At 41.1% G+C, this 15,465-nt stretch overlaps 2 protein-coding genes across 3 annotated transcripts; one reads left to right on the top strand and one right to left on the bottom strand.

Annotated features, from left to right (window-relative positions):
* Window positions 1-193: 193 nt before the first annotated feature.
* Window positions 194-10,167, bottom strand: RAD9B (RAD9 checkpoint clamp component B). The gene is made up of 11 exons (XM_076352603.1): window positions 10,108-10,167; window positions 9,120-9,190; window positions 8,046-8,195; window positions 7,421-7,535; window positions 6,348-6,447; window positions 5,348-5,454; window positions 3,254-3,360; window positions 2,705-2,769; window positions 2,014-2,136; window positions 1,333-1,600; window positions 194-988 (listed from the first exon to the last, which is right to left on the bottom strand). The coding sequence occupies exons 1-11, from the start codon at window positions 10,139-10,141 to the stop codon at window positions 857-859; spliced, it is 1,272 nt and encodes a 423-aa protein (XP_076208718.1). The 5' UTR covers window positions 10,142-10,167; the 3' UTR covers window positions 194-856.
* A 178-nt stretch (window positions 10,168-10,345) lies between these two features.
* Window positions 10,346-15,398, top strand: VPS29 (VPS29 retromer complex component). Of its 2 annotated transcripts, XM_076352765.1 has the most exons (5): window positions 11,034-11,131; window positions 12,316-12,343; window positions 12,967-13,158; window positions 13,646-13,881; window positions 14,187-15,398. In XM_076352765.1, exons 1-5 carry the CDS (start codon window positions 11,040-11,042, stop codon window positions 14,302-14,304), a joined length of 666 nt encoding a protein of 221 aa, XP_076208880.1. In that variant the 5' UTR covers window positions 11,034-11,039; the 3' UTR covers window positions 14,305-15,398. The 2 variants fall into 2 exon arrangements, with proteins under 2 accessions (XP_076208879.1, XP_076208880.1); XM_076352764.1 differs by lacking the exons at window positions 11,034-11,131; window positions 12,316-12,343 and adding an exon at window positions 10,346-10,412.
* Window positions 15,399-15,465: the final 67 nt, after the last annotated feature.

The following is a 15,465-nucleotide window of genomic DNA, read 5'->3' as shown; positions in this document are numbered from 1 at the left end:
TTTTGAAGTTGACTGCAAAACCTCTGTTTGTTAATGCAGTGATGTCGCCGCCCGTGCTCGGGGTGTTGGGCTCTCGCTTAGGCCTTCGAACAGCGTTCTCAACCCCGCGTTTGAATGACGAGGCAGGGAGAGGGAAAAGAACAATGCAAGTCTGAAACACAAAAGCCTCTGAAACTCCTGCTTTCAAACATCACTTTTATTTTTTTAAAGGCATTTCTATGACAACTTTGGTTATTCAGTTCAATGCCAGTTCTACACAGCTTCTGTAAAAACACCAGCTATTCTCTAGCACCGACGTGTTCGGCTATGCCAGAGTGGAAGGGTTTATTTTTCCAGCACTCTGAACTTCACCAGAGCAGCTTAATTTGCCTGAGGCGATAACACAGCTTGACTTCTCTAGTGAGAACGTACTGGAGAGCTGGACATCCAAAGCAGGGTACCTACAGAACACATAATACGCAAATCTCAATCTAGTCAATCACGCCCTCAATTTGTATTGCGTTGTGACAATGACCCGTCTTGGTGGTTAACGTAAACGGTGAATAAACGCTGAACCTGTACTGACAGCACTCGCTACTGAGTTGAGTTTTGTCCTTTTGTCTGTCTTGCGAAAAAGGAAACGGGCCCCGTTTGAGCAGGATTCCCGCTTTCCAGGCTGTCTGAATAGGTAGTGGTGAAATGCAGTTCACCACACAAGCTCAGAATACAGTTTCCATCGGGTTCTAACTTGCGGAGGAACTGCAGTTAAACTTCTTTCTAAAACTAGGAACAGCTCCGCAATTACCATGTCAAACACACTTTTATCTTTCAAGGCAGTCCCCGATAGTCTTCACTTGGATTCAAACGCTTCGTGTTCCTAGAGAACTTGGGAGCTCTGCCCACTGCCAAAATCCTCTTCGGCGTCGCTAGGTGTTGCTAAGCTGTGGAAGGTGTGACTGATGGCATCCTTCTCCGTACAACAAACCGCTCCAAAAAATAAGGAATGAAACTGGAAAATGCAATATTTATAGAAGTAAGAAACTGCGTGTGATACAGAATTTGGGGGTTAATTATTTCTGAAGCTTTTGTCACTTTAAAAGCACGCTTTAAAATCTTTACCGGTCTACAGTGTTTCCTAGTAAAACACACCTGCCATCTGTGACTATTGCCAGCGTTACAGTTAGACAGGGTAGTGGCCTTTCTTGTCAGCTACGCTGCTGTGAAAGCCGGTTCCATTGAACCGCCACGTGGAGAACCGAGTATCAACGTGTAGTAACCCCCAGACTACGGGTAGTGTCCAGCTCAATACCAGCTAGGGTATTCCACTGTAAACGCGATGGGGAGCCTCCTCACCTTCTGATAACGAGACTCTGTTGCCTCTCCTTCCAGCATCGCATGGTCCTCTGCCTCGGTTATGGCTGTTCCAGCTACGCCTGTCGTACCTTTCTTTGCGACTCTGGGAATACTTTTAATCTCTTGTTTTGCCAAAGGACTCGTGGTTTTTGCCGACCCTGTGTTCGGTGCATTTCCATTCCACCGTGGCTTTTTGGAAGCAGCTGCTTCTGCATTGCTAGCTTCATCCATGGAGGTTTTTTCAGATTTACCCGTGCGTGCCTTCAAGCTGGATTGGAAAGAGTGGGTCAGGTTAGTAACTGGTTTTTACATGGTTTTGTTAGAAAGTCTTTATTTTCTGTTAATGAAAAGCATTATGGCTTTAGATTCTTCCCTTCCCCTCCTCCTGCAACAGAACCCCGTGGAGATAAAGGAAAGCAGAAGCTAGCACGGAGTGCGCTCTGTTGCACCAAGTTTTATTGCTCTGTATGATGCCAACATGTTCCTGAACCTGTCTAGATCACAGAGTGCTTTCCTATGAACAGAGCCTCCAGGATCCGTACAATGCTTACCAACACCCTGCCAGAACGAGCAGATCACTTCCTTTCCATCTTCAATCTGACTTGGCTGGAAAACTAAACTCCAGTTTTCCATCCCCTTAGGCAGTCTGCCTCCCTCACCTGCCCCAAAGCCCGCTGTTACCTTTCCTGCCGCTGTGAAACGCAGGGAGGCTGCTGGGAAGCCGTCTCCATTTCGACATCAGACAAGGTAGCCAAGATAAAGCTGGCTTCCAGCACCGTATCTTCAACGCCGAAAGCAATTGGTCTAAACACAGATATTCAGAGACTTAAACAGCACGCATAATTACACACATCGTGGGAGGAAACACGGCTCGTGCAATTCTATACATAAAGATTAAAAAGTGCCTCCGCTGAAAATCTAATGTATTTGCTGCTGAACAGTATGAGATGGCTTCCTGTTACAGTTGTAAATGCACCAACGAGCAAATGCTATACATTATACTTACTCAAACTATAGTTTTAGGTATGTAACAGTTAAAATTGTATTTTAAACAGAAAATGTATTGTTTCTTTAGACTACTACATAAAATCTCTGCATGCATTAGACTGAGAGCCTGAAGTGTCCAGGTAACATAGATAGGTGCTCGTTAGTCAGCATGGCTAGCTTAGCAATGCTGGTGCCGGTGTTAAATGCTTTATGCATAATAACAAACTATTCAACCCTGTATCGCAGATTTGAAAGACAGCTTTTGGTACGAAATGAAAATCTGTTTTACTGTTCCAGTTAAACACTCATTGAGTAACCTGCGGACAAAAATCGACCGTAGAGTTGTAACTGCAGCAGTTCTAGATAGGTATGTTCCAAAACGTACTTTCCAGATATGTCAAAATGGATTGAGACGGGAACACTGGTAGCTTCTGAAAATGCTAGCAGTCCCTGAAAAGAAGGGGTGGGTGGTTAAGCGCCGTTTTAAAAACAGAAGATCTATATTAGAATGTAAGTTTATCCCAGCTGCTGTTTACTGGTAAAAAGAGGGGGAAAGTCTACTGCCTCCAGAATACGGTTCTTGCCTTCCCTGCCTGGAGCGTTGCCAAAGAAGCTTCTGCATGTGGAACTTCTGTGGCCACCATGCTTTCTCCAGCACAGTCAGAGCGTGTCTGCCCAGCACTGCAACTACGTTTTTGTTGCTTTAAAAATGTTTCGCTTGCCTTTCAAAGGCCACTGTGAGGGACTTGGCAGTGTCCTGAAGATCCTGGTTTTTAAAGCCAATCCTCAACCAGCTGGTGAAATACTGCTGCTGGTCAGGAGGCCTGGTGGAACACTCCCTCGGCCATTCTGCAGGGACCATGCTGCATCGTCCTGGTCAAGTCAGGCAAATTAATGGGAAATGTTTTATTTTCAAGACAAACTCTTACTTTACCCTCAATTCTTTAAGGCAAAACGTCACTTCAGAATCTACTCCAACTTGGAAGTAGTCAAATTCATCTGGATTTAGTTGTATTTCAGTAAGCATTGTCTTTGAAAAACCTGTTTAAAGTAACAAGAAAGTCAAGGACTCAAAGGAGTGAAGTTTGAACTCAACAAAACTATAACCGTGAGGTTTTTACATCAGCATCGTTTGAACAAATACTTGTATTTTTATAGTGACTAACAGTAATAAATGTTTATTTATCTAAATTTGTTTTGTTAAGTAAAACAAAAGCCTCAATTTATTTATAGTATATTATGTAGATTTAAACATAAAGGCTTTTAACAGAACCTATTTTAGGTTCCACTGTGTGATCTAACCTGATACCTACTGTCGTTCTTGCAAATCTGCTTTGTCGACAGGCGTTCATCACAAATAGTACTACCGGCTGCTTATTGTTGCATAGATGGGAAGACCAAAATGCAGCATGACTTTAACAGATTAATCATAATTGCTGACAATCATCAGAGGACAATGAAGGTGGACTTAGGTTCTTTGTTTTAAATTATAATCTTTTCCTGATACGTAAGTGGCAACAGGAAATAGGCTCTTCAGTTACGGGTATTCGGTTGTTGCTTGTTATCGTTAGATTAGTCCGTAGTTGTTACTAGGTGTGTGAGAAGAAAGTAAGAGGGTACTTCCATGATGCGTTATAGTCTCAGACGCATTCAGAAAAATTTTACAGCAGCTTAAACAGTACACACCTATCCAGGAACCTATCCAGTTCTCTTCCAAAGCCAGGCTGCTAACAAAGCATTACAAACTGTTCCCAGTCTTTTGTTTCTCTGCTCAACAGGTTTGGGTTTTTTTTTAATCTCAGCCTTCAACAAGGCCCCATTGCGTGTTCAAATATAATCTTGTAAAGTTCCTTAAAACTGTAGAAATATACACCTATAACACACCCGCCAGCTTCTGCAAGGCAGAGCCCACCACATGCAAACGAAAACAAGTCTAGGCAGAAGGTGTAATTTCTTTCTTTGAAAATTAAACCTGAATGTGGAAAAACCCAAGCCATCGCCAGATGATACGTTCAAAGGACACGTTTTGTTTCAGTGCATACAGAACATTTGCTGCAGGCAATATACTGCATCACAGGCTACGCAGCAAGAACAATGCTTGTAATTCCTCCTTTTTCTCCTTGACTATTTGGTTTTTTGGTATCTCATTAAATTTTTACCTACCTTTTTTTTCACTTTCTTTCTTACAATAACCCCCGTAAGTGTATACAGTTTCTAAAACAACAAAATTCGTCATTCAAAATGTAATCTTTTTAGTGTCTTTTTATTTTCAGTAATTTCTTCCCTGTTTCGCTCCAGTCAGTTTCCACCGCTTAATCCTCCTCGCTCTCCACTGCTTTAGCCTGTTCTCAGCACAATCTCCGCCCCTACGCTCTAGGCAGTCATCTTTTTCTAGGTCATTATCCTCAGCTTTGCTCATAAGCAAGTATGAAAAACATCCCTTTATTATATGATATACCAGAACCTATTCTTCAAAAACACAATTATAACTTTAAAATTAGTTTGAGTCACACACCAAGAATCTAGATTGTTCTCCATCTCAGATGGAGATCTGAAAATGGCAGTGCGCAGCATAACAGTGTTAGGCCAGCTAACACACTGTATTGCCCTTATACTAAAATATACCCCATAATGATATCAATTCTATAATTACGGCATTCAGATTTAAATAGTTTTTTAAAACATAAAATTATCTCCTTTTTCCTGTCTGTTGCCATGCTGCTGCTCTTGCAGCACAGTAATTACCTCTATTCAAGCCTACAGCAAGCGGCATAATTTATTGCAATTGGCTGCTCAGTCCGGTATCTGCCACGGATACCAGGACAATGTTACTACAAACATACTTTCTTAAAATATATTAAAACCAGAGGGTGGCAGTATGACTTAAAATCTCTCTATATATGTTCCCTCTCTTAAAAATCTCATTCAGCCATAAAATGCATTCACCGCTTATGTTGCAATAGTTATTATTCCTTTAGTTCACCTGTTTTAAAGTCCCAATATTGTTTCATCTTTTGAATTTCCTTACCAGTGTCTTCCTCAGTGTAACTCTTCAAACAAACTTTCATTGGAGTAACCGATAAGGTTACTTCTTCTTGGCTGGTCGGAAAGTGAATCATTATATCAGCCAGCAGCCTATAAAATTTCATTCAACATTAAAATAATTTTACATGCCACAAATTACTAGCTAACATTTGTTACTCACATTAGAAATTAAAATTACTTGGCAATACTGTTGGAAAAACTGCCTTTGGAATGTGCACCCCTTCAAGCGTGCTGTATCTTTTCAATTGATTTATATACCAGTAGGTACGTAAGAAATCTAAAAATACAACTAGTAATTACCAAGGCAAATTTGTTTCTATTTAATGCCTGTGTATGCTGCCAAATCAGTCTTACGTATATATATTGCTGCTACCTTTCTATATGTATATATCACTATTTTGAGCAAACCTCAGTGTCCTATACTCTTTATTCAAAAGCTTGCAGTTTTAGAAGTTGCATAATCTTTTTATAAACACAGTATCTAGTATCTATACAGAGATAACTTTATACACCTTTAATGGTTTAATGGTTGGTTATTGTGACAAGAGCTCCTGTGCACAAGAAACACTTCTAACAGAAATGCTGTCAGGAAAAGCGCAGTCTAACTGTTCTTTGCCTTTGCTTGCAAAGAGAAGCCAAATCTTGGATTCTTCCAAAGGGCTGCATTTCACCACTGGATTCTTTGCCTATAAAATTAAAGCACTACTTTATTTGTCATAGGTGGAAGCTGCTCACAGGTGTGAATCCAAATTACACATTACACGCTTCTCAAGGTTAGACTGAGTAGGATTAATGGCAGAATGATCCAAATTTCTTACGTTGTACTGTGAAAAATCAAGCACTAGGATACAGGACTTAGGAATTCACCATTTTTGACTGTGCCCTAATCAGATTTTGATTATGTTAATGACTATGAGAGCAATATTGCCTTCTGTGTGTTTTTTTTTTTTTTTCCCCAGGAAAAGTATTTTTTTATTCATTACCTGGAGTGGACTTTAAGTATGTTTGGACACATGTGCTTTGCAAAAACAGCCTGCAACGGATCACATTCTTGAAAAGTCAGATTATATGTTTTTACAACACCTAAGTATAAAGGATAGGAACAAAAATCAATGCTGGTCTGTAAATTTCAATGTTTTTTCAGTATTAATTGTTCTTTTATGAAATCTCAATAGAGAAAGTAACCAAGCAGCTCACTCTAGCTACGTGGAAGTAACTCACCCACAAAGAGAAAACTGAATCAACCTGCCATCTAAGACTTACTTCCTCCTGTTAGTTATGCCCCTCCAGCATCTGAGTTTTTTAAGAATCCACAAGAAGTGAACAGCAACAAGTGCAACAAATGCAGGGGAAAAAAGGCTTCAATATTTAACTGGTATAATAATACAAATGGTGGTGGAATACAAAAGGCAAACCCTACAGATCTCTATGTATTTCTAGATAAGCATGACCTAAGTGAGCTTAATTGTCTTGAGACCTAACTCAGTAGATTATCTCATTATTATTAATACAAGCTAGATTTTTAATAATATAAAACACTGCCTATTTACACAGCACAGCACAGCTCAGCAAGCTACGTCGACAGATGTTGGTTTGAGTTTTGCAAAGACTGATGAATGTACATGGTGTTCTGCTGGACTGAGGATGTCAGACCTGTCACTGCGTGGAAGAACTGTATTAGAAGTGGAAAGACCCTGTAAATCCTCTAGTTCAAACACCTGCCAAAACAGGATTTCCCTCCCTTCCCATAACACGTGTTTTTTCAGAATTTACTCCAGCCCAATTCTAAATGTTGTAAGCAGTAGGCTGACAATTAATATACAGCATGCATAACTACTGAACTGAAGAACGTTTGTCTGACAAAGCCTGTTGTAACTTCATTTTAACAAGGTGATGCACGTGTATTCATAAATACAAATTACGATGTGAAGAGGCTGCAAGTGTTTGGCATAAAGTTCCATCAATAACACTCAGTTAATAATTACACTAAATATTATGTTGTCCTGCTGTTTTAAACTGCTTCTGTTTCTGTAAAGTCACTTTATGTGTAACCTACCATGTTTGCAGAGGAGCTGAAAAGTTATGTGATGATCATTAACATTTGTATAAATGCTGCATTTTTCTACATTCCTTTCCAGCACATTTACACATCTAAACACAGGAAGAATTGACTGTAAAAAAAAAAAAACCACAGCACAGAGGTTACTCACCAAGCAATTTTGCAGTGTTACTTCCCGAGTTTCATACTGTTTATTTCAAGCTCCTGCTTTTATGGCTTCCCCAAACTGCTTTGTAAGCAGACGCTGAGGCAGCCGATACCGATCCTCGCCATCCTCACCCAATACATGGCCAACAGGCCCGTTTGCTAGACAACTGGTCAAAGCTCTCCTGCCTCATACTGTTTTTGAAGGCTACAGGAGAAACACTCCAGAGGCAGAAATGTGGTATCCCTTCACCCCAAGATTAAGCTGGTTCAGACTTTGTAAACGGCAGGGTGCAGCTCAGGAGGTACGCCTTCTAAACATAATTAAATACCAACGCTCTCTTTTGCAGAATTATTCAGAAGCACTTGAATTTAGAGCCATCTACATGCGTCTATGAGTGTCCCCCTATAATTTCATTAGGAAATTTGGCTTATTTGCTGCTTACAAAGCTGTGCATAACAATCCATTAAACTGTACCTTAATTATCAATTTACATGGGAGGGATAACTGTTTTTCCTTCTGACATGGTTGAGACACAGCTGTCCAGCAGTAATGTTGAAAAAACATAGATGAGAAGAAGACATATGCATATGCTGACCTTGAAGAATTCACTGATCTTAAGGCAAGCTAAAAATATAAGTAAAATAATTAAGTCAAAACTATTTCATACCGACCCTTTCACAAAAAAGCCATCTCTGTGCTTCAGTACCATACCTAAGCCACAAAACCTTTAAATGTGTACATCTCAAAATAAATATAGATGCATCATGCCTACATCATATTCAAACTTATCACCTTCATTATTACTGGTCAGAAGTCACTGGTATAATACAGCCATAGGAATCCAAGCTACAGGCATTTAAGTGGCCCTGAAGTGTGAGTTACGTAAACACTTAAAGCTCCGCTTGCTTTTGAGGCATTTGAAGGACTGGAGTTTATTATAAAACAATCTTCCTGTACACCCATCCACATGATACGTACAAATGAGCAAAGACATTACGAGTACCTCAGAAATTCTTCAGGTACAAAAAGAAATTATCTTCACTTCTGATTTCCCAGCTTCCCAGCAAGTTAAGGAGAGTTGATCACTTTTAACAAAGAAACCTCTAGAGAAAACCCTAATTCTGCTGGAAATGGTGTTTGATTAATCAGAGGCATATTAATGGTTGCATTCTTCCTGTGAGTCATACTGGTACAAAACATGTTGTTTAGAGGCAGCTTCTGATGTGGTACAAAACATAAACCTTTTGACCCATGACAACAGAAATAAAACCCTTGGTATTAATCCGGATTTTCTGGACAAGCTTCAGCTTGCGTAACAAAAAATCGAAGAATACTGGGGGCAGCGTAGCAATGAATCTTCCATGATGTAATCTGCATAATTACAATGACAGAAAACATGGCATTTGTCCATATTGAAAGTGGAGGAAGCTGAGCAAGAATGTAACTCAGACTGAAGTGTACCTGTAGGAAAACAACACAATATCCAACAACATAAATACTATGCTTTCAAGAAAGATTTTTAAATTACAGTAAATCAAATTCACTTACACCTTTTTCTATGGGGTCAAACCAAAATTCATCACTAACACGTGCTATGGCATGTATTGCTCTTCCAAACACTAGCAGGAAAAGAAAACAGTGCAATATGCATTCTAAGTTAAAAAAAAGTTATACTGCATTTTCTCCAGAATAATTTAAGAGGAAACATTACAAATTTCCTACGCGTTTCAAAGAAAACCAATGACATGGTGGAAAATATTACTCTTTACTTTCTAGTAGCACAAACACCTTGACGTTTTTGAAAGCTGCCTCTGATGAGGCGCACCTCAAATGTCATCTGTCGCTTTGCAGCAACTGGCATGACGTGATGTCACCACAAATTAATTCAATCTAATCAGACAAAACACCACTTAAGTTAGACATTACATTTGGTAGATGGCAACAAGTTTGAGCAAGCGGTAAGCAATTCGACATCTGTAAAGATGTAGCCCTAAGAAACACAGAAGAAACCAGTAGTGGGTCTCAAAATGTGCCTTTGCCCACGCTGGCACTGGCAGAGCAGCATTTTGCACGAAATGCTGCGCACAGGTTTAGTTGGGCCTCTGGAAGCAGAACGGCGTGCACAGGGCGGCGCCCAGCTAAGCGATGGGTTCTCCACCTGAAAGTTCAACAAATCCAGCCCTCTGCTCTCTAATCTGAACAACCTTCAGAGGCTGCACGTTGCCCCACAAAAATGCCTTTGTCCTCCTGGGCATGAGGAAGAGGCAGCTCCTCAGCTCTGCTGTGACCGTGGCGGAGCTGGCCACAGCTCCCAGTGCTTCGTGCCCCACTTTGCACAGTCTGAAAGCCCCCACGGGGAAGCCCACCGAGGGCAGTGCCAGGGACCCCAGGGTGCCAGCAGGCCAGTCACGCATCCCCATGGCCGCCGGCCCTGCTGAGCTGTACCGCCCTGAGGCGGCCCCGCTCCTGGGTGCCTGTTTCTCCCACATACATCCCTCTGTCCCAGGCTCGCTGCCTCCCCTGGGGCCACGGGTACCTCTGAGGTGAGCCCCCCCAGTGACACACTTCATGGCCCGCCGCGGGCTGCGGAGCCTCCCCCTTCGCCTCGCCCTTCCCCTCACACGACGGCTGCCGAGAAGGCGGGAAACGCCCCCTTGCGGGCGAGGGGAGGGGCCCAGCCCTCCTCAGAGACCCGGATGTAGCCGCAGGGGTGGCTGCGAAGAAACGCGTTTCGGGTTAGGTTGGCCCTTCGGAGGCGCCGTAGCGGGTGATTGGCGTCGGCTTGGCTTCCGGGAGGAGCCGCAGCGGCGGGCGTGAGGGAGCGCGGCGCCGAGCAGGATGGTGAGCGGCGGGGGCGCCCCGTCCCCCACCCCCGGGGCCCTCTCCCCGCCGGGGCTCGCCCCGCCGCGCCGGGGGGCTCTAGGCTCGCTTCCTCCGGCCGCGGCCCGTCGGGCCCGGGTCAGCGGCGCGGTGGGCGCGGGGCCCGCCGGCGGCCGTGGAGCGGCTGTGCTGAACGTGCGCTCGGGAAAGGTTTTCTGTCAGTCGCCGCCCAGAAATCCGCCTAGTGCCGAGCTGAGGTAGATGGAGGGGCGGGAGGGGAGCGCTGAGAGGAGGTGAAGCCCCGCCGAGGGCCCGCCGGTGGTAAGGAGGCCGTGCTGAGGGGCTGTCACCGGCGGGAGAGCTGCCGGGGGCCGCGCGCAGGAGCCGAGTTTTGATTTTTCTTTTGGTTTTTTTTTTGGTAACGCTTCTTTCATAACATCAATTCATTAATTATTATTTGCCTATTCATTTGGCTATATTTTCTTTTCTGTTGCTTTCTTTTGTTTAACATTGATCATGTTTCACCCTGTTTTTCATCCCCCCCTGCCTGCAATCAACTTCTTCATTCCAATAAGGCTGGGCACAGAGTAAGTTTACTCCTCTTGGCTGTTGCTAACACCGGTGGTAAGGGCTTGTTAATGTTACTAGATGATATCAATGTCAGATGGTACATATGAATCAGGGGCTGCTGTTCAAACCACGCTCAAGATCGCACCTAAATTCCTAGTTAGAGCCAGATGTAACATTCTTTGCCACTACTTTATGTTGCAGATACCTGTGATTATTAAACACACTTCAATGCTTTTAATTTGTTTTTGTTATTGTAGCTTGCCAAGCTCTTCTTTAATTAATGGGAGCTCAAACATGATTTGGGGGAAAATACGGGGCCTGCCAGTTCGTCAGCAAAAGAAATGGTCTTTGCTGAATGCACAAGCTCTGCTGACTTCAGCGGGGTTATGTGTTTTAAGTGGCAGTATAATTTCATTAAACATTAAATCCATAACTGATATTGCATGTCTAAGTCCCTTACGCATCATTAAGAGAATCTATCTGTCTATTGCCACTTTAATAATCAAACCCACTTGTTATCCATTTTTTACTTGCATTCAAGTATATCATCTCTAGACTGGTGCTAGTGAGGGAACTCTTGAAAGACCATAAAAAAATGTCTTTTTTTTTTTTTCCCCCCCTCTCCTGGGTTAGTTTTAAATTGGTAGCTCATTGATTAAAAAACTCTTGTATTGCTTTACCGATACTTTCAACCATCTGTTCTCCAAAGGTGCAGGGCTTTGATGATGGCACTGAGACGTTCTTAATCTCAAAAAACCAAAACCCAAACAAAAAACCCACCCGAGTTCCCTCTGCCTTTTTTGATGACTGTTAGCATGAAAATAGCTGCATGGCCTAAAAATTTAAAAAGCAAATATTAAAAAAGGTAATTTCTTAGCATAGTTACTACTTCTTACATATATATATATATATGTATCTGGGTGGTGTCTTTTACAAACACATTTGATAGCTGTCATTTTAGGAACTGTCTTACTAACAAAGCATTATGGTTGGAAGATAAACTGTCTCTTTTAATACGGAGCTATCTATCAAGTTAACTTGATAATGACTGTCTCTAGATCCAGTGTTTTCACAGTGTAGTGACATAACACCCCATGCTTTATAGAGCTTTTCATGCCCTTTTTGCATAATTAATTTATTGCTGTGTTGCTCGCATTAATTATTTCTTTATTTGCAGATTTAAAGCCTGTGATATTAAACTATGGTCTTACTTCATCTGAATCCTTAATTTTGAAGCCCCCATTAAATTTGCATTGTCCTTGCATCTATCATATTGAAACTATGAATATATAGAACTGGTAACGGAACCAGTGTGTGTAGTAGTCTGGCTTATCTTCTCTGCAGTGCCCTGGTTTTTTGTTTTGTTTTGTTTTAAACTGTTAGTCTTATCCTGTTGTTCAGTGGTTCTTACAATACGGACTCTGAACAAGCTTCCTATTCTGGTCAGCTATTAACACAGGTTGCAAATTTGCTGCTTCTTTTTTTTTTTCTTCATGATAAGGAACGAAACGGAAGTTAATTAAAGTAGAAAGAAACTTGGATGAAGAGTTTTAAAGGGAAGTGGCCACAGTTTAGCCAGGTCTGTGCTTGAGAACATATACTAGAGATGTCCTGTATTATTTTTTTTCTGGATGTTTAAGGAGGAAAAAAAAAAGTGGGATAGTTTATGGTAGTTCCCAAATTTGTGTAAAATACATCAAGTAGTAACACATTTCTGTTGTTATACCTCACAGTGGCTTTCAGCAACAAAATAAAAGAAAAAATCTGTAGACTATTGTGTTTGTAAGCCCCCCGTCTGGATAATGTTCTACGTTAGTAAGGGCCCTTGTTTTCCCTCAATCTAGCAATATTCCATCACCATTTCATTCTTATTTTAGTAGCTTTTACATCAAAATGCAAAGTTATGAAACTGAAGACAACATTGCAATGCTTTCTGTTTGCCAATGATTCTTGTTTTAATAAGTATCTGTAATGATCTTCCTTTCCTGTCGTGACACCTGATAAGTTGGTGTTAGTATTAGGAGATCTTCACATTCCACACCGATGCAACAGCCTCCCAGCCAAATTCAAAAAACTGCTGGTTCCAGGAAAGATCCAACACATCCTCTGCACAGGAAACCTCTGCACCAAGGACACTTACGACTACCTCAAGACTCTGGCTGGGGATGTTCACGTTGTCAGAGGGGACTTTGATGAGGTAGTGTCCTCTCTCGATAATGATGTTTTCTGTGCATCTTTTACACAAAGGCAACATTTGGGTTATTTGTAATTCAAGTAGAAGTGGGCAAACCGAGCTTACGTAGTACTAAGAGCACGTGGAAAGAAAACTGGGCAAAAGAGTTGGGGTTACAATCAATAACGTGAATTGCACAGTAAGTTCTCATCTGTCATCAGTATGAATAAAAGTAATTTGCGTACTTGGCTATGTCTAGGACTCCAGCAAACAGGACTGGCTGTTTCAGGTCTTTGAAGTTCCTTGCATCCTACCATTCTCCAGTGTTCATAAAAGCAGCTTTGTAGGTCTCAGTTTGTAGCGGTAGGGCCAATTACATGGAATATTTCCATAAGCTTTCCCCCTCTCTTCTTGGTGTTGCATAGAGATTTTAAATACAAATATGTACATCTAATGTGTGTGGTTTTTTATGTGGGTTTTTTTGTTTTTCTTTTTTTTTTTTAATTTTTAGAACCTGAATTATCCTGAACAGAAAGTTGTAACTGTTGGACAGTTCAAAATCGGGCTGATTCATGGCCATCAGGTTATTCCTTGGGGTGATATGGCCAGCCTGGCACTGCTACAAAGGCAGTTTGATGTGGACATCCTAATTTCAGGACATACACACAAATTTGAGGCATTTGAACATGAAAATAAGTTCTATATCAATCCAGGATCAGCTACAGGAGCTTATCATGCCTTAGAGAAGTAAGTGAAGTGTGGGAAATACCTGGCGGGGCGTTCTTTTTGATAACAAAACTGAACTACAAAACTCATTATGAAGGTTAATGTTTACATTCTAATTGTTGGGGAGAGGAAGGGTTGATAGTACTTGCTAAATCTCCTTGACTGAAACAGATGAGAATGGAATACTTAAAGCTTCAGATCTGATGTACCGCACTTAGAAAATTCATATCCATTTCTCTTAGATTGATTTCTGTTAACTAGTGGTGAAACACTGCTAAGGCGATTATATACGCACAATTAATATGGCTTTTTTCCTCTCTTTCCAGCAACATCATTCCTTCATTTGTGCTGATGGATATCCAGGCTTCTACAGTAGTCACATATGTCTATCAACTAATTGGAGATGATGTGAAAGTAGAAAGAATTGAGTACAAAAAGTCTTAAAAATGTATTTGCTTGTCTGGTATTTTTACCATCTCATGCTGAACTGCAAGTTACTACAATACTTGATTGCTAGTTTACAGTACTACACTTACTTGCTAACAGCTTAACAATGTAGCTTATTGGTAATTTTAAAATAACATTGTGTTTGCTTTTCTCTGTATGAATTGATTTGTAAAATATTCCATGAAAAGAACTGTTTAAATACTGTTCCTTAATGTTGTAATAAACTCCACTTCATAGAAAAACTAATCTTTATGAACTGTTGTTGGGAAACAATGCAACAGTTGTAGGTGCTTTTAAAATGCCTGATGCTCTGGTTTGGTGACTGACTTCTAAAGGATGCTGGTAAAGGGCTTGAACGAGAAGATTGAGGGCTCTGGGGCCATGTTATGTTTGCTTTGGAATCCAGTTGATATTTCATTTTCTCAATTTAATATTCCCAATTAAGTTAAAAGAATAAAATGGAGTGGTAGATTCTGAAAATATTACAATTAACTCATAACTTACAGTAGTAATTTCACTGTAGAAAGCTTAACTTCAGCCTTTTTATAATCAAAGCAGTTTCAAATACCACTATGCTTTAATGAATGATGGTCTCATTAAATTTATAAACAGTGAAGAGAGGCTTTCCTTTATTTATGGCTTATATCTGACATGACACGTGTACGCACTTCACTCCATGTACAGAGGTTTTAAATAATGTCATTCCACATGGCACTTCTACTGCTGAAGGCTAAAACATTGGTTGTTCAAGACGACTGGATCTTTTGGCTCTCTTATTCTCATGACTGCAGGGAACTGAAGGTATTTTAACAGCTCCCCTTTCTCATGACCGCTAACTTTCCAATAAAAGCAGAGTTTTATCTTGCCTTCTAGAGAAGAACATTTAGAATGGTGGCCTGTTTCCTTTGCAGATGTTGACCTTTGTATGATGACTTTTTCCAGTGCAGTATCTGTGCAAAAAGCTGTGTGGTATTTGTCACGGTTTGAGTTAAACTAATGGTTTTCTGTACAACTTAAGGGATCAGCTAGAACCCTTACTTTTGTGTAACTTCTTTCTACTCAAAATAAACTTGCTTTACCTTAGAAAAAGACCAAGCATTTCAGCCTGATATCTCGGGAACCTTTGGCTAAGTGCAATTTCATGCAGTGAAACGCATG

Source organism: Aptenodytes patagonicus, chromosome 15, assembly GCF_965638725.1.
Source record: "Aptenodytes patagonicus chromosome 15, bAptPat1.pri.cur, whole genome shotgun sequence".
Classification (NCBI taxonomy): domain Eukaryota; kingdom Metazoa; phylum Chordata; class Aves; order Sphenisciformes; family Spheniscidae; genus Aptenodytes; species Aptenodytes patagonicus.
This window is presented reverse-complemented; position numbering and strand designations above follow the sequence as displayed.